We start from the raw sequence: 19,507 nt of genomic DNA, 5'->3' as shown, positions 1-19,507 counted from the left end.
AGCCACGCACCCAGCATAGCCCCCGGTTGCAACGGAAGCCAGCCTGTGGTTCTCTCTATCTCTACATATGTCCATATACCCCCAAAATGGAACGGGGACGTCTTTCCCAGAGACGCTGAGAGAGATATGAGAACAATCAAGATGCCCCTATTCAGAAGATGAGTACCATCAGCTACGCCAGCTACATTTCCCTTCCTGCCCTCCCCCACATCATCACCGAGTGGTGTGCCCTGGTGCCGCTGGTCGTGCACCTCTCCAGCCCGCATGATGAGTTCCAGGTGATTGGCAACGCGTGCCTCCGCGGCAAAATCTGCCTGGATCTCATGCCCAAGCTGGGCCAGCTAAAGGCCGTGGGGAAATTGCTCTCGCTGGGATCCGCCGTACTCGACCAGACAAGCAGCGCAGGCGTCGCCGGATCCATGACCGTATGGGATGTGTCCTGGGGCAGCGTGTTCCAGTGTGCCAACGGAGCCGCGAGAGAGCTGCTCACCGCGCACGCCTTCCGAGGGAAGACCGACGTCGTTGACGTCGAGACCACGCCACCGGAATCGGTCAACAACGCGAGACACTCACACACGAAAGTGGGCGGAGAGTCTTCGATCAAACCATCCATCCCTAAGAACGTCGCCTTCTGCCGTCCGCAGGTGCTGCACCTCGTCGAGTTGCGCTTCAGTAAGGCTTCACCTGGCAGCAAAGGCTCGGCGACCTCCAGCGCGCTAGAGCGACTGTACACCGCAACCGGCCATGTCGTCGTGACAGCACTGGGATTACCGCTGGCCCTGCGCGGCGCCTATGGGACGTGTGCTCTGCTCCTGTTGTCCCGTATCAACGCCCTGGTCAACCACCACCTCCCCGTCCACCGACCGGCGGGCTACCTCGGAAACAACGAGGCGTACACTTCCGCCTGTATGCTGGTTGCACCACATGACAATGCATCGACATGGCACCTCTACCGCGGCGACCGCGCCGTCATCGACTGGCTGCTAAACAAGCCCATGCTGGCCATCAGCACCCCGCGCAGATGCAAATGGGTCTTCTGGTACTTCCAGCTGACGCACTACCTCCAGCTGTTGGCCATGACCTACGTGGCCGCCCAGAAAGGCTGGGATGGCCTGTTCCTGCTCATATTGATGGTCATCTCACGCCTGGCTGGCTCTGAAGTGGCTGCTATGACACCCTGGGCTGCTCGATCCGGAGGCGCTGCTGCCATCTGGCTCCGACAGAACAACATCGATGTGCAAACGAGCACTTTCCGCATGACTGGTCGGATGCAGATGATTGGCGCGATCGACTTGATCAACAGCATGGACCAGGCTGAATGTTCATCTTCATCGCCGCCGTTGTCATCATCGTCCATTTCCTCCCCTTCCTCCACGGGACGGCATCACGATACTGGCATCAATGGGATCGACGTCTTGACCTCGACAAGCTCTCCTGCGTTGAAGTCCATGAGTCGAAGATTGAGTGCGAATTGGATGGATAGCATCGTCCCACAATGTCCACGCCGCGATGTCTGGCTGGAGCGCTTGAGTACGACCATGCTGGCCCAAATGAGGCAGCTGAGCCAGCCGATTAGGAAACCGGATAAGGATACAATTTCCAGCAATTTCAGGGAGATTCCCAAACCTGCGAATACATCGACACTCGCATCTTCTGTTGCTCTCAACTCGAACCATATGCACCAGCCTGGCAATCCGATCCCAGAAACAGGAAATGCACTCCCGCCAACCTCAGATGGCACCGAACGCTCTAGTGGTGGTCAACCTAGCATCGAGTCACCGGACACCTCTCTGAACTTAAGCCAGGAACAGGTGCCCCAGAGGAATTCAATCTCTCGGGCAGATACACCATCAAATGACGTCGACAAGTCGTCGGGTCTCGAGCCCGGAGGATCTACTGTCTCTATCGCTGTGGCTGTCCCTGATGCTCGAGTCTTCCCATATCTGGATTCGAGGGATATCAAATGGGTGGATCAAAACGCCCTGTGGGCATGGGAGACTGCACGTTGCATAATCCAATCTTGCGCTGCAGCGTCGTCTATCAAGGCAAATTCCTCGCTGAATCCGAGCACTGCACAGATAACGGCTGTTCAAACTTAGAGCCTCGAGGAAAACGACTTCTTCGGTCGTTGACTTCGCATATATTGATGTAGCTCGGGGAGACAGTGGCCAAAGATGGGATACGACAAACCCCCTCCAAACTGTCAAGGCCTGATTGCCATTCCCCGGCTTGCAGAGAAGAACGGCCGACAGTCATACCATGACATACCCATATGAGCCGAATGATGAGCGAGCAAGCAATCATTCTTTACGAGACTGGTGAGGTCCGTATTGTTTGGTCTATCCTGGTGGCGAATTCTGCAAAAATGGGACATAATCCGCATTTCTTGTACCTCTCGACCAATTCTGCGGACTCTCCGTAATCGTGACCGTTCGTTGTAGTGGCATCATTGGCAGCACTTGGCACGTCTTTCACGCCTTCGACCAAGGCCCCGAAACCAGTATCGATGGGAACCGACCCTAGAAAAGGGACATTGGCTTCGCTGGCCATGACCTGGCCTCCGCCCTTGCTAAAGACATTGCTGATTTCGCCACAGCAGGGGCACATATAGCCCGCCATGTTTTCGATGACTCCAAGCACGGGTACCTGAGTCTTTACGCAGAAATTGAGCTCTTTCCGCACATCGGCTGTCGCAATCGCCTGCGGAGTAGTGACCACCACAGCTCCGGAAAGTTTTGGTCTGGTGTCAATTTCAAGGGCGAGGCCATTGCCGTTGGAGGTTGTCACGGGCTGTACATCGGCAGCAAGTTTATGTAATTCCTCGACAATCGCGATATGCTCGTCGCTGGTGCCGGGTGGTGTATCAACGAGAAGGTAGTCTGTATTTGGCGGCCATAGAACATCTGAAACGAATTGCCTGATCATTGCCGTCTTCTTTGGTCCGCGCCAGATGACGGCCGAAGAGCGGGAAGGAAGGAGGAATGCTAAGGATAAAGCGTGGAGAGAGCCTCTATTGGGTTTGTCCTTGTCTGCTGCTTCTCTTGCATCGTGTACCCTAACCGGTAGCCAGCCACCAGGAGCTTGTGTCACTTTCTCGTCCTCCAGATTGAGAAGGCGAGGTATACTGGGCCCAGTAAGATCAATATCAAGGATTCCGACATTGTGACCTTGCTGTGTAAGGGACAGGGCGAGTTGCAGAGTGACACTTGATTTTCCGACGCCCCCTTTGCCAGAGAGGATGAGCACGACGTGCTTGATATTCTCGAGACCCATAGCTGACTGCGAAAAATGCTATCGTCCAAGACACATGTTAGAGGTTGCGGGCAGGGCGGTTCTGAAATAAATCGCAGTTGGCGCAGTTGGCGCAGTTGGTGATGCACGATCCGACAAAGGATTGTTAAGCAGGGGCGGAGATTGCCGGGTGGCGGCGTGGTTTGGCGGATAACAATTTTCAGTTCAGCCTTGGTAGGTGCGATTGGGCGGTCGATCCAGCCTGGTAGCTGACAAGCTGGTGGTTTTAAGAGCCTCGGGAGCCTAGCAGCCTTATCTGGGTAGGCCCTAGGGCTGCCGGGGAGCGAACATCGCGGGGGTGGCGCTAAGTGGTCCAGGCACCAGAAAATGGGCATTGGAGGGGCTGCAACGTTTTATTCTCCGTGACTTCTTGGGGCGAGACAAAGCATGCTTCGACTGAAGACGATCTCGATTGCAACGCCCTTAGGTGACTTAGTCGTACACCGTCTCTTCGCTCTCCAAGAAGGCTAGACGAGTCTCCCGGCTGCCTTTGGGGATGAGACTCCCGTAATAGTAGGCCAGAGGGCTTCGAAGCATGTGCAGTTGATGCTTGAGAGAGCACGTGCTTGCAGTTGCGGCGAAGTATTTGTATAGAGGTTAATGCAAGCTGCCTCAGTACATTTTGTTTCAGCAGGTGGTTGTGCATTCTCGGTAGCCAGTTCCTCTGCACCTCCTCCGTTCCCCATTTTGATCTTGTCCCAGTGACTCTTTCGGTTGTTCCGGAAGTCGCTGTGCTGCTACAGAGTAACGAACCCAAGCAGCCTTCAGTGGCCGCCCCCTGTCGACTAGCCCAGCGCTAATCAAGAATTTTCGCAGCGCAGTGCCTAGAGCCTTTCGTCATCGGTGCCGAGGCGGCGGGGTTCCCAGGCTTCTCACTGGCCGTTACTCGGTATTGGGCTCCGTCTCCGCGCCCGAAATTTCCAGCTGGCGGTGTCCACACACCATCGGGTGCCATCACCGCCTGTCACACACAAAGCTGCCACTTCTTTTTCTGGTGCGACATCAACATTCAACGCACAATTTTTGCCTCTTCTGAATCCTCTACCACATCCTCTACCATTGCAACTGCTGCGAAAGTCCCAATCCCCTCATATTGTTGGATACATCCTTCTCATCGGCTCGTCTACTTTGACGCAGTTTTCTCTATCGCAGAACCCCCCTCCATTGAGCGGTCAGGAAATTTTCGCTGAGGCATTTTTTGCACCGCCCACCATTGTTCACCACCACAACCGCAGCCCTGGCGACCTTCACCAGTTGAGTGATTCACTCGACGCTCAGGCTGTGAAAGCCGCCCTTCATCTCCAGCAAGTTTCAGTAACATCTCTATGAGCCGCAAGGATTTGCTTCGCTTCCTATCCAAGCCAGCAAAGTGCGTCCCTCCACTGTTCCCATTGACCGACACGGTGCTAACCCGCCAAATAGGCCCAGATAACACCAGCTACTTGCGGATCTATAACAAAAGTCTCACGGCGAGTTTCCATCAAGCAAAGCCTCTCGAGAGATAACAAACATCTCTCACACCACTTGGACGGCGATCGAAGTTTGATCAGAAAGAGTCCACAAACACTGCCCACAATTCCGTTCGTGCAGGAAATCTTCTTCCTCCTCTCCTCCACCAGGCCTCCATAACGACCCTTGAGAAGGGATATCAAGACACATCACACACTGCTGCTGGCAAAAGCCAGCCTCCAACTCTCCCACCGCATAGTGGGCCTTCTCTTCTCAGGCGGACACCGCATTGTTCGTCTGGGTGGCAGATAGTGCTTCACTGAATCGTCAGATCAGTGTTTCTTCACCTTCTTGCCCACAACACTCCAAGCAACGAGAGGACTCTGTCCGCGCCTTCGAAAGGATATGGTACACATTGCGATCCCCAAGCATTATACAATCTCGCCATCGAGCTTTAGTCACACCCCATCATTGACCATCAATCGTGAAGTGGCGCTAGACCTTGATTCTAGCAATGCATTCGAAGGTAAGTGTCTCGCGTCCGAGGGTCTTGCCTCGTATCTGACATCTTGGAAGGTCCCGAGAAACTCCTAGAAGTATGGTTCAGTCCATCAGCAGATGCCCTCCAGGGCTGTTCGGAGCCCACGGGACTCAAGGCCGTGCCATCGGACGTCTGGAAGACAATGCTTGACCTAGTCAATTGCAAAGTCTTGTCCATCATTGAGTCTGAAGATGTTGATGCTTATCTGCTTTCTGAGTCGAGCATGTTTGTCTTCCCTCACAAGCTTATTTTGAAGACTTGCGGGACAACTACCCTGCTTTGCGGGCTGCCACGGATCCTCGAAATCGCGGTCCTCTTTGGAGGTTTCCCACGTGCAACTGCTCCACCATCCAATGCTATTGCCGTCGCGGCCGCTCCATACCGTGTTTTCTACAGTCGCAAGAACTACTTGTTCCCGGACCGCCAACGTGGTCCACATCGCAGCTGGCGCGATGAGGTGTACACTCTTGACAAACTCTTTGTTGGGGGTTCTGCGTACATGATCGGCAAGATGAATGGCGAGCACTGGTACCTGTATCTCACTGAACCATACACCATGTTGACGCCACCAGCAAGCCCACAAAGCATGGGTAGTCCAGGCACTGAGACCAAAGTTCTGGATTTGCCGTCGTCGCTGGTGGTCGACCGTGGTTCCAAGGTGTGCGAAGGTGAAGACGAAACTCTCGAGATCCTCATGACTGATTTGGACGAGGAGAATGCCCGACAATTCTACCTCGACCATGCGAGTGCGGTCGCAGAAGATCAGTGGAGAGGATCTCAAGGAGGACGAGATGATCACGTCGATGTATTCAGCAATGCATCATCTGATGACAGCGACATTTCTCTCAAGGAAGAGGCCTTTCCTTCGGAACTCACCACTGAAGGGCATGCCCTTGGCACTGTGGTGTCCGAGTCGTGCGGTCTTTCCAATGTCTATCCGGTCGACAAGTATCCAGAAGCTCGAGTCGATGCATATCTCTTTACACCCTGCGGATTCTCGGCCAACGGAGTTATCCCAGCGCCTAACGGACAGAAAGGAACCCACTATTTCACTGTTCATGTGACTCCAGAGCCAATCTGCTCTTATGCATCTTTCGAGACCAACGTCCCTTGTGGCCAGAAGGGTCGTGAGACCGCTGACATTATCCAGCATGTCGTGGACATTTTCAAGCCTGGCCGGTTTACCGTTACTCTTTTCGAAGCTACCGCTACATACGAGGAAAAGGCCTATGCTGACCATGACGAGCTGGCTGAGCTCCGGATGCTGGAGCGACAGGCTGCTCGTCGTAATACCAAGATGGATGCTATCAAAGGGTATCGCCGCGTCGACCGTATCGTTCACGACCTCGACGGCTATGACTTGGTCTTCCGATACTATGAGCGCAACGACTGGAAAGGCGGAGCTCCACGGATTGGAGAGTGATGGTATTGTGCACGATGACCATCCAGGGGCACACAAGTTGATTGTTGTCAGAAGCGAGGAGCTGCTCAGGGGGAGGATGGTGATGGGCTTCAAAAGGTTTCTGAGCACGAACTTTGTCAGGGGCTATGATTGGTTTTTATGATTTTTCTTGCATTACTTCCACTCTTTTGAACACAGCTATAGGCTGACGATAAAGACCGTTGAATACCGGCACTTCACCCGAGTCCTCAGTCCTGAGTTGTTCGATGTGTTTGCACCCGCATTGTCCCCCGATTCACCCATCGCTCAGCGCGTCTCCTGGGTTCCAGTGATTCTTTATTACCTAGTGAGCAAACATCTCTTGTATATACAGCAAAGCCCCTCACCCAGTGCTCTTACCGAAGGGCCACAGCCAAATATTGTATCGAATCAAAGCCCTCACAATACGGTCTTCAATGAGGAGGAGTCCGAGGTATATTTCGTGAGCGGTTGAGCCCATCGTAGCGCGAAGCGAAGCGAAGCGACATTTGTAGGACCGCGAGGACGTATGGGATCATTTACGTAGGTCGGTCATAATATAATGATTGGTTTTGGATGTACGACGCAAGTCGGCTCATATACGAGTTTTGTGTTGTTTCCACATCTTAGGTGGGTGTACAGTATATCCACCGGATGCCGATCAGGGGAACGAACGGTATCCACGTACGAGGGTATAGTATCTTGAATACCTAGGTAGGTAGAGGGGCCACCGGGGGTTCCATACGCCACGCTAAAGGGGGCGGGGGGGAAGGCTGACATTCAAGTTCGGAGGGCAGGCTTGGCGGGTAAAAATAATATCGACGTGTCTCATTTTCCCTCTGCCCACCTAAGCCTTTGTCCACTGTAATTAACCCTTATGGGACATTTCCAAGGAGGCTATCTCGTAACCGGTACGCAGTAGCTGCGTAGCTATTGTTGGGAATCAAGCGTGAGTCAGGACGCAATAATCCATTGCCTTGAGTGTGCAGCCTCGGAGGAAGAGGAAGGGATTTACGGAGATTGGTGGTGTGGCCGTGGATCTGTTGTCGTTAAAATGAGAGACATTATTTATTGGATTCTTCTGTGGAAACGGAAAAATCATGTAGCAACGTACTCGGTATATGCACCAAAAGCAAGGACGCTGCAAATTTTTTCCTGTTGACAAAGCCAGGTCTTCACGCCACACTCACAGCAGAGGTTCGTGGATTGACAGGATCTATCGACACCAGCGGCAGCTGCGGATGATCGAGCTTCTCGACCACCTCGAATTTCACGGGCGCCTTTGAGCTCCGGACCTTCTCCACAGCGGGCACATCCATCACCTCGCAGTTAACGGTCACCGTTGTGGCTCTCCATGTGTGTTCCACAGCCACGTCGTGCGTCTCCAGCGATAGGATGTACTGCCTCCTCCGAGGGTTTCGATGATCCTCAATCGTGACCGAAGCCCTCTTGTCCAGCCCCCTCAGGACCCCGTAGGTGGCGGAGAAATTGGCGAAAAGCATGTCCTTGACGGCGTTCTGTCGGTGCTCTTCGAGAAGGCTGGCGTCGTCCCCGTGAGCCAATGCCACCAGGGCCGTCGAAAGCTCGTCGTTTGGACCCGACTCCTGGAATATGGCGGCCCACGAGTCGAGCCTCCAGCTTCGGATGAAGGATTTGTGGACACCACAGAGGAGCACGAGACGCCTTTGCAGTCGGGGAGCTGGAGGTGGAGTCTCGAACACAAAGGGCACGATGCCGACAAAGTGGGCGGACTCGACTCCAAATCTGGTGGTTTCCACCTCCCAATGTTGTCGGGGCAGCACGTCGCAGAGCCGCATTTGGCGCCGTAGGGACTCGGCGAACTGTATCGTGACGTTGGAGATGCGGCAGTTTGCCTCGGTCAATTGCTGCGGGCCCTGGACACTCTTGCGGACGTAGACGGTTCGCCTGGTGCCCTGCCACCAGAGCCGCCGCGATTTCTCGGCCGTGATGTGTTTTGGCAGGACCCGGACGAATGTCTCGCCTACCTTTAGTAGCTGAACAAACAGCCATTCAGGGTTTCGTGTAGCGCCCTTGCGACAGCATCCCAGATCCAGAATGCAACGGTCGACGCGTCCGGGAGGACCGGGTGGGAAGATACCCTCGGCGCGTAATCCGTTGCTGGTGACCGAGACCTCATTCCACAGGCTCTGCCTCTCGTGCGGCGCCTTGAGGTCGACGCAGTCTGAGAACTCGGACGGCGATTCCGCAAAGATGCCGCGATAAAGCGACTTCCCGGACGTGTTTTGCCACGCGAACAGACTCAAGTCGTTGTGCTCCTTGAGGATCTCTTCCTGCAAGCGGAGAAATGCCCTGTCCCCTTCCCCGTACAGCAGAGGCATGTTGACGTTGAAGATCCCCAAAAGGCAGTACGCGATATCCTCGACCCGGCTGGTTTCTCGGGCAGCCGCCCAAGACATTCTCCTGCCCACGGGCACAAAGTCCAGGTTTTGCCCGTTGACGAGCACGTCCGGGTCGATTTGCGTGATCTTCGCGAGCAGCTCTTGAAATTTGGCCTTGGTCCCGGCTTCCACCCACCACTTATCGTAGAAGCGGACCCTTTGGGGAGCAATAAGTTCCTGGAGCGTCCATCCTCGCGTGAACCAGCGGGATGCTTGAAGCTGGGTCAGGTCGGACGCGTTTTCCAGGTCGGACAGATACGCGTAGCAGATGTGCGAGTCTCGGTACCATTTGAACATGGAGTTTATGGCTTCAGAGAGCTCCGCGCTGCTGCTCTTGTCTATGCACACCGTGTCCACCCAGGCGTATTTCAATCCATCGGCCTTTGCCATGCGACAGGTCATTTCGATCTTTGCGTACCCGGACTTCTGTTTCAGCCTGTCAGCCTCATCCGCACCACCAGCCCCAGACTCAATGCATTTCCACTCTTGGAAATTGATCTCTTCTTTCCCCCAAGTATGTGAGAGGATGGCATAGGACCCTGGAGCAGGGTAGACAATAGATTCCAGTTTCAGGCTCTCCGTGTCGATCAATAACATCTCCGTCTCTTTATACAGAATATACTTGAGCAAAATGCAAAACAAACAAGTCAGGCGGTGGTGCAATGGCGACGAAAGGAACTCGCAAAGGTGTATTCTGTACTGTGAACCGGTGTCGTGACTTCCCTAGAAGTTGGCTATGGAAGGCGACTATGACCTGTACCTGATGCTTGTCCGAAGGGTGCAACGAAGCAACGAAGGCAAATTTGAGAAGAAGAAAAGAGAGTCCGTATATGAGAGAATGTGCCGGAGCAGCAACGCAAATGCCAACGAAAGAAAGATAAAGACCTGGTTAAAGGAAAAGAAGTACTTAATCCTAGGTAGTCACAGGTCAAGTTGACATGTGCGTTGGCGCTTCAGCCTCGCGAGGCTGAGTAAGAATCCATCACTCATATCGGACCAATCATGGAACATGTCAGTGTTGGCAAGACGTGGCGCAAAGTGAATCGTTCGCTTTTCCCAGAGGCGTCGAAAGATGATCACCGACCTTTGTCAACGTTCCCGACCTCTATTCGAATGAATTCCATGCGATAACGTGGAAATCTCTCGCCATCATGACAACGCAGCCGTTCCGTCCACTGGTACCGGCCCTTCTTGTGCGGATATCTTTACACGATTTTTGTGAAAGATCGCTCTTTGAAAAGGGCCTGGCCGACAGCCTCTTCCACAGGGATCCGTAGGGTGGGCCCGAGCTGAAGCATAAGATGAGTATGGAATGCGAAATCGTGGCAAGTCCAAATCCAGCCCCTGGCGGCATTGGATACAAGACTCACACCACAAATTCGTCTGGGAACTCAGACCCTCCCTCAAGGCTATTGAGCGAGGTTTCAGGGATGAGGATCTGCTGTATCCATGACGCGTTGGTGGCACTTTTGATATAGACCCGGCAAGGATAACGTTGGGCGACCTGTAGCTGAAAGAGGCTGTGCCGGTCTCTGCATACCTAGGGATCACAGAATCATAAGGAGAACGAAGGCGATAGTAATCTCAAAGGTCTGGAGCCATAACTTCAATTCACAAGGGTTATATATATCCAGCCCAAGATAACTGCCTGTCAGCATATTCAAAACCATCGACATCCACCAGTAATCGAAGTTAAGACCTCCTAGGGTTCCGTGACTCCCCTGAAAATCCCATTGGAATAGGGGAAATAGTAGCCAATCCGGACGCACAAATGGCAGGAAAGGACAGCAACACCAGTGTAAACACTTCGTATAGTGGGCAACCCTCTGCCAGAGGCATCAACATCCCAGGCGCACAGCAACAATCAATCATTCGCTTGCTGTTGCTTAAGGTGATTCGATATAAGCGGCGAGGCAGCGGTTGGTGGCAAGGCCGGCTGCTCAAAGCCTGGTTCGGGCAGCCGCACCTTGTTCCCCAAGTCTCCTCAGTGTTTCCATCGTGTTTCCGAAGCTCCGAGCATCGTCCATCAGCTCGCCCGGTCTGTGCCATTGATGGGAATGGCTTTGATCAACTCGGCCCTTGTGACCTATTGCCTTCGACTCCCTCACCTGACCTGTCCCGAGCACGCCTCTAAGGGCTTTGTTTCCCCAGATTTCGGGGAAAAGCAAGCCTCTTTGTGCTTTCCCCGCGTGGAGAGGTCACCAGGATCTGCATTCTTTCGTGCACATGCGGATCCGCATACCATCCCCGAGGAAGATGTGCGGATAACGAGTTGCGTAAGCCGGACCCTGTCCGCGCGGAGAACACGTCTCGTTTCAAGTCCCTGGGGCTAAAAGAAATGAGGCAGAGCTAATGCAGGGACCTTAAACCACGGTTTGTCCATCGTATCCATTGGGCCGAAGAATTCTGTCTCTGCCTTGCCTGGTTGTAATAAGGTTTGTCAGAGACCGTGCGGCTAAGGCTGCGCGGAGAAGGGGGTCTTCCTTAAGGTGTCCGCACGCCGGACGCTCCCGTGCGATCCATGTACCGACAAAATGCGGACTGACGGCTTGCCTTAGTTGCTCTAAGCCGTGCCATAGAAAAGGAAAGGGAAGAGGAGGAGGTAAGGGAGCTCACCAGAAGCGCTGACAGTTTGATCCGTCTACAGACTGGTCCTCGCTATTCGCTAGGCCCGGGGAACATGATCTTCCGACGGTATCCACGGCAAATGACGAACAATAGGGTAGTAGGCCAGGGTTAGACGAAGAGTCCAACCTGATAAGTCTGGCATCGATGCTTTTCTGCATTACTGTGTATTAATTTTATGCCATGCCTTGGTTCACGGCTTCTTGCAGTATTTTTGCTGCACTTAACGCCATGTCACTTTTTCGTCCTAGCAGCCACAACGCTTCGATACAATCATTCAGACGACTCCTTGCTTCTGAGAGGTGGTTGGTGTCCATGAAAAGTCCGGGCTCCCGCCGTGACAGAACGAGTTTGACGAGAACTTCACCGGCGTGTGCGAATGAGCGCACCAAAACTACCGTCCATGGTTCTGTGAGCAATGCTGCCTTGTTGACCGCATGGTGGAAATCTGGTGATTGCGAGAAGGATAGATCTTCGTTGCCGAAGCGCGAACATCGGCCGAGGTCCGACACGGCGTACACGGAGCGGAACCTTACGGCTGCAGAGAACTCTGTCGTCTGTCTCGCGGTCCGATTTGCCGGCAGGGTCATGTTCGAATCGTCCAGCTTCTCGATCAGATCCGACAGAATGAGGACGGCCAGGTGCCAGTGACTGGCCAAGAGGAGATACCATGATTGAATGCGAGCGGGCAGGCTCTCGTGGTTTGCCACACAGTCACTGATGAAGCGGCCGTAGGTATTATTCCAGTGATTATAGACCTCCAACGTGGAAGCAATGGCATTCTCGATCGCCTCGGCTGAGGCGCGCTGGTAGTAGAGATCTTGAAGATGTCCTACCCTGCGAAAAACAAGGACCTTGACGGGAGCAGCATCAGCGAGGCATGCGGCAGCATCGACATAGGAGCAAGGCCAACGGGTCGTCTGCTTGCGAACGTCTCCGACCCGGGACTGTTGACGAAGGAAATAGTTGCCCCATATGTGCGACTCTCGAGCCAACTGAGAACTGTTCATGTTGGAGAAACCAGAATATCCATCCAGATCACAAGCAAACCCGTTGACAGATGTTGCGAGCCTAGGTGCAGGTGGGTGAACGTCATCAACGATGCTGGTTTCGCCGTCACTGAGAGCGAAAGTCCGTCGATTCATGGCAGCGGAAATTGTGTCAAACATGATGGCGAGCCAAAACATCAGTCCAAACGTTTGTTTATCCTGCTCACCGAGAGTGAAGGACGTTTGTAACGCGAGGTGACCCCCATCCCGAGAGCGTTCAGCGTCCTTTAGTCTTCGTTGATGATCATGCAGTTTGCGGACTGCGACATCCAAAAAGATGGGGCCACCATCGTTATCGAGAATCTTGCGCAGCGATGCGAGGTCATTCTGTCGACGTGAATTTGGGCTGGGGAGGACTTCGGCCGACTCCATGGGACGTTGGGTCAAAGAAAATATGATTGCAGCAAATATGACCTTGAAAGACGGGTTTCCCGTCGCCTGACTCAGGGCGAGGTTGGCTTTGTGCCAGAGCGCTTTTTGCATATTGCGCCCAAAAATCCCATGTTCTGGTAGGTGCGTGCTTAGGTTGTCGTGCTTTCCGTAGGAGGATTGAGCCCACTGCACTGCGAAAGCCATAATCACGAGGCTAAGGACGTTTGAAGCCTGTTTCTGATCATTTTGAGACAAGACACCACTCCTCAAATAGGCGTCGTCTAATGCGCGGACTCGTGTCACAATTCTGTTGGACCATTTGGAGCTCCAAGCATCTCTTTCGTCCACAAACGGACTCGACGCATAGGGGCAGTTCCTCTCAATCAGCCAACAGCTCAAAGCACCTTCTAGAGAGTCGTGATAGATTTTAAGCAGGCCATTTTTGATATAGAGCCGGCTATGGTCTTCAGTAAGAAAATGCGAGGCGAAGGGTGAAGCGTTCTTGGTCATCAGGCCATTTCCATATAAGGGAGGAGAGAACCGGCGGTCCTGGCCTGTCGATTCCTGGTCCTGGCTGTCAACTACTGACTGAGGGTTCGACATGGGCTGCCCCCAAGAACTTGAACCGTCAGAGAGGTAACTCGAGGATTGGCCATCAATAGCGACATCCGGGTCGAGCATTGGCTGGGCCATGTAGTAGCTGGTCGAATACGGCTCGGGACCGTCGACAGGTGGGAAGTCATAGAAGGGCTGGTTGAGCTGTGAGTTCATGAGGGAGGCGCTCTCGTCGTGATGGGATCCGTTGAAGTTCTCGAAGACTGTACTCGTAGACAGACACGCTGTCGAACCGTCGGGAAACGTTTCTCTGGATATCGACCTGTTGAGAGAGTCGCTGAGTATGGGGTCGGGATCTTGAGGTGGAAGATTCGACACGCCATCCACCCATACGTCCTGCGTCGCTCCATCGTCTGCTATGTGCGATGTCTCCTTGGAACCCCGCCGGCGTTTCGAGGTGGTCGACTGGCGCCTTTGATGCGACTTGATCCACTCGATTGTACATGCCTTTTTCCACTTCTTACAATTCGTGCAGGGGGACGAGGCGAAAATATTGGTCTCGTCATGTTCGTCGTTCGAAGGGAAAGCGAGACCGCTGATTGCCGGAATCTCGTGGACAGCGACTTCGACATCGCATCGGCGTTTACCAGCCCGACACTGGTCGCAGCTCTTGTTCTGGCGACGGCGTAGAGCGATAGTCTGGGCCATGACTTGTGTGGGAGGAATTGTGTGAATCGGGCGGATTGGATTCAGGGTTTACTGCGGCATTGATCCCGGCGACGAGAGCATCTAACAAGGTTAATTAGAAGGCTTGAAGTTCTGTGATGTGCCAGTGCGCGCGAAAGAAGTGAAGGTGGAGTCTTGGTCAGTCCCAGTGCTGAGTCCCCGCGATTGTCCTTCTTCTGTGCTGCCCGGTGCCCAGTGTCCACCGCCCACCAACTGCCTCCAGCTCTTTTGCGGGCTAAGCAATTGTCACGGCCACCCACTGCAGTCTTCGCAGCCTTCGCCTGGCCTTCGCTTCGAACCGGCTCATCCAGGCTATTACCACTAGGTGCGAGGTAGGCTGTGTCACCGCCAATCCCCCAGTCCCCCAGTCCGACCTGACAGCGCCACGATGTGCCCTAAACACCAGAACATGCAGTCTTGTCGGTCTTGTGCCCGCTAATCCCAGCTTACGCAGCGGTCTAGGGCAAATGCTGGCTGCAGCACAGCACCACGGGTTACATCGTACAGACGCGAATCCACCTGCGCCCATTCATTCCATTCATTTCCTCGACTGCACCCTTTTCCCGTCCTCCCGTCCTCCTTTACTGTGCCTAGCTTACAAACCAATCCTGTCCGACGGATGCTATCGTCTCATGGATCAAAACGGCAAGATAGCATTGCGTAAACGGGACAACCTCATCCCCGAGTTACCTAACTGAGACCACTGTACACTCCTGATTCGAGAGCCACCCAGAGACCAAGCACTTGAGGGTCTGCAAAAGGAAGGATTTGAGAACATATCATGCCCGCTACTCCCTTGGCTCGATCGCACCACCAGTAGAGGTTGGGGAGGCCCGCCCAATGCCCTGTGCCCGTCGACCTGCCGGCTGGCCCATCACTCAACATAAAGGTCAACCCCCAGCCCTGCTGCGAGCCTGGATACAAATCTGGTATGGCATTGGTCAGGTCCGGCTTTGCTGGAGGGATCCCCTGCTTTGAAAAGTCCGGGAACTCGGAAATCTGGTTCTGGAACATCAAATCCACCGTCTCCTTTTTCAGAATTTGTGCACCCGTGATCGGCGATGTGCCGTCATTCAGCAAAGCGGCCAGGATTTCTGTTGTTCCAATCAGCTTTATCATCCACGGTTTGGGCTAAAGGGAGCTTACGGCAATATTCTCGTGGCCGCGCAAAGGCGCCAGCTCCTCCACTATTGACACAGCTCGCAATGTCTTGCTGACTCTCCACCACCAAGGGTCGGTGGAGGAGATGATCTCGTGGTTGAAGCTGACCATCTGGAGTCCGCGCATTCATGTATGCCAGTTTTGCCTTCATCTCAGCATTGGGAAACATGGAGATATTTTTAAGGCCCAAGGGTTGGAATATGTGGCGTTGAAAATAGTCATTCAATGACATATTGGTGGTACGCTCGACGCATATACCAGCCCAATCTATACCGACCTAATGCGAGGATTTAGCAACAATTCGGATTGAAATCAAGAGACAAAGCCCACGCCGTATTGCCATCCCTCACCAGGCTGATGGACCAGAGGCTGAATCAGATCTTTGATGTGCCCTGAAAATTCATCATACCCGATGGGTTTGCTGTAATCACGAAGACCTTCGTGAAAGAACGTATACCCAAAACCCGCTGGATTCACGTTAGCTTATTGCACATTTCAGGAAGGGATTATTTCTGACCTGTATGCGACAACAGCATCCTCAGAGTGATCCCTCTCTTCGCTGGGATGAGCTTGCCATCAGGCTGTAAGACGCTCAAGTTCTTGATCTCGGGACACAGCTGCGCGACTTGGTTCGCATCGTCCAGCGACAGCTTGCCTTGCTCCACTAACTGCATACATGCAACACCGGTGATCATCTTGGTGCAAGATGCTATCCAGAAAATGCTATCAAGGGTCATTGGCTCAGAGGAGCCGAAGCCTCTCTTGCCAGCAGCATGAGCGTAGAGCTCCTTACCATCCTTTCCAATGGCTATGCCGACCAACCCTGGAATGCCTTTCTCCGCATCACCGCAAGCAGCGTTGAGCTTGGACGTGATATTGTTGACAGCCTCAGTGGAAAGCCCCATTTTGACTGGTATTCAACAAAGGACGAAATGCTGTTCGATTCAGCCTTACCAATGCGCAAAGGGCCACGGCCAGGAGCAAGAGGATTTTGAGCAACTATGCACGATTTCCCTGGCTACCGGTCTAAATATCAAGTGAGTAATGTCTGTGCTTTCCCCTCTCTTCTCTTCCCTCTTGATCTTCTCACTCCACCCTCAGACGAGCTATTCTCCAATATTCTGCCAGCAAGGATGCGGGTCCGCGAGTCATTCTGAGGTGCCTCATCCTTTAACCCTGAAGCCCATCGCAGGAGGTCCGCGGTGGTGTGCGGAAACGCACTTTGGGAACTTGTCCTAACTCTGGACGATCTTCCCGGCAATCATCATTCCCTCTTCCAACCGTAGTTTTCCCGCATTCCTCAACGAGACACAGGATATGCATAACCGCTCGAAGGAACATATTATCCTTGCGGAAGGTATGTTAACCCCTCGCAAGGCCAATTTCCTGTACAGGGAGTAGGGGTCTGGGGTCTTACACCGTTTGCGGAGCCGCAGCGGAGGGCCTCGTCAGAGGCATACAGCAGATCTGTATGGGGTCTTTATGCGGGCACCAAACAGATCAAAGGATGATCATTCACTATATCCGGCGAGTCAAGATGGAAATGTTCTGTATATAAGAGACGAGAAGAAGGGAAGAGCTGAACCACAAGAAGTCGTCTCTTCAACAGCGGTCCCTTCTCTCCTTGCGTGGTCCAAACAATATTGCTGCCATCTGACATATACTCCTCACAACCATGGGCGACCCTGGAGGAATGACCAACCCCAAGCTGAAGACCCAGCTATGGGAGTACGGCCGTCGCAGGAGGACCGATGGTCCCTACGCCGATAACCTGGAGGTCGATGCCCTTGTCGTCGGTGGCGGCTTCGGCGGCGTGTTCTGCTTCTGGTCCCTTCGCAGACAGGGGCTGAAGACTGTCATCTACGAGGCTGGCACCGACCTCGGAGGCACTTGGCGATGGAACTGCTACCGTAAGACGATTTCGTTCCCCTGCTGTCGCCGATCGTTCTGACCTTTTCGACCAGCCGGGGCGATGGTCGACTCGGAAGTCCCGGAATATCAGTTGTCGATTCCAGAAACGTGGAAAACGTATGCCCGAAACTCCAATATCCTGATCCTCCTGTCAATTGGCTAATCATGTCCTGTGTAGGTACAACTGGCCCTCCAACTACCCTACCTACAGGGAACTTCGTGACTACTTTGACCACTGCGACAAGGTGCTGGACATCAAGAGTCAGACGGCGTTCGAGAGCGTCGTCGTCGAAGCCAAATTCAACACGGACGAAGGACGCTGGTACGTCAAGACGGCCGACGGCCGCACAGCCAAGGCCAAGTACCTCGTCGTCGCGGCGGGCTTTGCCGCCAAGCGCTACGTGCCCGACTGGCCGGGAATCGAGAAGTTCAAGGGCACCGTCCACCACTCATCCTTCTGGCCCGACGAGGAGATCCCGGTGCAGGGCAAGAAATGTGCTATCATCGGCACGGGCGCCTCTGGTGTCCAAATCACTCAGGCGTGGGGCCCTAAGGCAGGTGAGCTCAAGGTCTTTCAACGCACCCCAAACTTGACGGTGCCGATGCGCCTACGTGCCCTCACGGCCGAAGAGCAGTGGGCCGGCAAGAAGTGGTACCCGGAGCTCTTCGACCTTCGTGAACGCTGCTTTGGCGGGTTCCTGTACGACTTCTCCGAGAAGTCCCTATTCGAAGACACGCCCGAGGAGAGAGAACGGTTCTTCGAGAAGCTTTGGAGTGATGGCGGCTTCCGCTACTGGCTGGGCAACTACAAGGACTACCTGTTCGACCCGAAAGCCAACCGTGCCGTTTACGATTTCTGGGCCAAAAAGCAACGCGCTCGTGTCAATGACGCCAAGAAACGCGACATCCTAACACCCGTCGAGCCTCCGCACCCATGGGGCGTGAAGCGTCCATGTTTGGAATATGCGTATCTGGAGCAATTCAACCGACCAAATGTCGACGTGGTGAATATCAAGAACAACCCCATCGTCGCCTTTGACGAAAAGGGTATTGTGCTACAAGACGGCACGCACCACGAATTTGACATCATTTGCATTGCCACGGGGTTCGATATTACCACCGGAGGCATGACGGCCATGGGATTGCACAACATCAACGGCAACACCCTGGACAAGGAGTGGAAGAAGGCCGCGGTGACGTACCTGGGTACCACGGTCCCCGGGTATCCTAATATGTTCCATCTCTACGGTCCCCACGGCCCGACACTTTTGTCCAATGGACCGACTTCCGTGGAGATCCAGGGCAGGTGGATCACGGATACCATCATGGAGATGGAGCGCCAGGGAATCAAGTACATCAACCCGACCGACGTGGCAAGCATGCAGTGGAAGCAGAAGATCAATGAGTTGAGCGACAAGTCCCTCTTCCCGACGACCAAGAGCACGTAAGTCTCGCTCTCTCTCGCACCCTTTTCCATTTTTGCAGACAAGGATGCTAACACTTGTCGTCCTACAGCTACATGGGCGGCAGCATGCCCGGCAAGGCATTCGAGCAGGTCAACTATGCCGGTGGCATGTACAACTACCACCAGGACATCAGGAAGGTTCTGCCCAACTTTGAGGGATTCCATGTCGTCAAGACATGAATGAAATGACAACGGGCCGGGGCCTGCCTGGTGACTTGGAGGAATGGAACTCAGTGAACACGAATCGTAAATTAGGATACCGAGAGCCATAGGTACAAATTCGATAGCTCGTGATGTCTGATCTCTGATGCTCCTCTTCTATGAGGAAAGAAAATGAAATGAAATGAGCCAGACTCCTTGAGATGATATTGTTCTTCAGGTAAATACTGGAGGTATTTAATTTTCCCCCTTGAGGCGTCTTAGCGTCTGCTCATTGAATTCATGTCGTGGTCGCTGGACCGAGAACTCCACGGTTCCTGGAGAGAGTACATGATGCACTTACCAAAGGCATACATCCATCCT

At 53.7% G+C, this 19,507-nt stretch overlaps 7 protein-coding genes across 7 annotated transcripts; 3 read left to right on the top strand and 4 right to left on the bottom strand.

Moving 5' to 3' along the window:
* Window positions 1-158: 158 nt before the first annotated feature.
* Z520_11812 (uncharacterized protein) lies at window positions 159-2,099 on the top strand (the record flags this gene model as incomplete). Its single annotated transcript, XM_016782300.1, has 1 exon — window positions 159-2,099. The coding sequence occupies one exon, from the start codon at window positions 159-161 to the stop codon at window positions 2,097-2,099; it is 1,941 nt and encodes a 646-aa protein (XP_016626615.1).
* Window positions 2,100-2,307: 208 nt separating this feature from the next.
* On the bottom strand, window positions 2,308-3,273 carry Z520_11811 (uncharacterized protein; the record flags this gene model as incomplete). Its single annotated transcript, XM_016782299.1, has 1 exon — window positions 2,308-3,273. One exon carries the CDS (start codon window positions 3,271-3,273, stop codon window positions 2,308-2,310), a length of 966 nt encoding a protein of 321 aa, XP_016626614.1.
* A 1,872-nt stretch (window positions 3,274-5,145) lies between these two features.
* Window positions 5,146-6,704, top strand: Z520_11810 (uncharacterized protein; the record flags this gene model as incomplete). Its single annotated transcript, XM_016782298.1, has 2 exons — window positions 5,146-5,266; window positions 5,317-6,704. 2 exons carry the CDS (start codon window positions 5,146-5,148, stop codon window positions 6,702-6,704), a joined length of 1,509 nt encoding a protein of 502 aa, XP_016626613.1.
* Window positions 6,705-7,876: 1,172 nt separating this feature from the next.
* On the bottom strand, window positions 7,877-9,718 carry Z520_11809 (uncharacterized protein; the record flags this gene model as incomplete). Its single annotated transcript, XM_016782297.1, has 1 exon — window positions 7,877-9,718. The coding sequence occupies one exon, from the start codon at window positions 9,716-9,718 to the stop codon at window positions 7,877-7,879; it is 1,842 nt and encodes a 613-aa protein (XP_016626612.1).
* Window positions 9,719-11,922: 2,204 nt separating this feature from the next.
* Z520_11808 (uncharacterized protein) lies at window positions 11,923-14,430 on the bottom strand (the record flags this gene model as incomplete). The annotated part of the gene is made up of 1 exon (XM_016782296.1): window positions 11,923-14,430. The coding sequence occupies one exon, from the start codon at window positions 14,428-14,430 to the stop codon at window positions 11,923-11,925; it is 2,508 nt and encodes an 835-aa protein (XP_016626611.1).
* A 708-nt stretch (window positions 14,431-15,138) lies between these two features.
* Z520_11807 (uncharacterized protein) lies at window positions 15,139-16,514 on the bottom strand (the record flags this gene model as incomplete). Its single annotated transcript, XM_016782295.1, has 4 exons — window positions 15,139-15,542; window positions 15,595-15,886; window positions 15,940-16,076; window positions 16,127-16,514. The coding sequence occupies 4 exons, from the start codon at window positions 16,512-16,514 to the stop codon at window positions 15,139-15,141; spliced, it is 1,221 nt and encodes a 406-aa protein (XP_016626610.1).
* Window positions 16,515-17,284: 770 nt separating this feature from the next.
* Window positions 17,285-19,165, top strand: Z520_11806 (uncharacterized protein; the record flags this gene model as incomplete). Its single annotated transcript, XM_016782294.1, has 4 exons — window positions 17,285-17,519; window positions 17,574-17,637; window positions 17,699-18,964; window positions 19,036-19,165. The coding sequence occupies 4 exons, from the start codon at window positions 17,285-17,287 to the stop codon at window positions 19,163-19,165; spliced, it is 1,695 nt and encodes a 564-aa protein (XP_016626609.1).
* Window positions 19,166-19,507: the final 342 nt, after the last annotated feature.

Source organism: Fonsecaea multimorphosa (assembly GCF_000836435.1).
Source record: "Fonsecaea multimorphosa CBS 102226 unplaced genomic scaffold supercont1.43, whole genome shotgun sequence".
NCBI lineage: Eukaryota > Fungi > Ascomycota > Eurotiomycetes > Chaetothyriales > Herpotrichiellaceae > Fonsecaea > Fonsecaea multimorphosa.
Note: the sequence above shows the minus strand (reverse complement) of the source record. Positions and strands in the feature narration are given on the sequence as shown.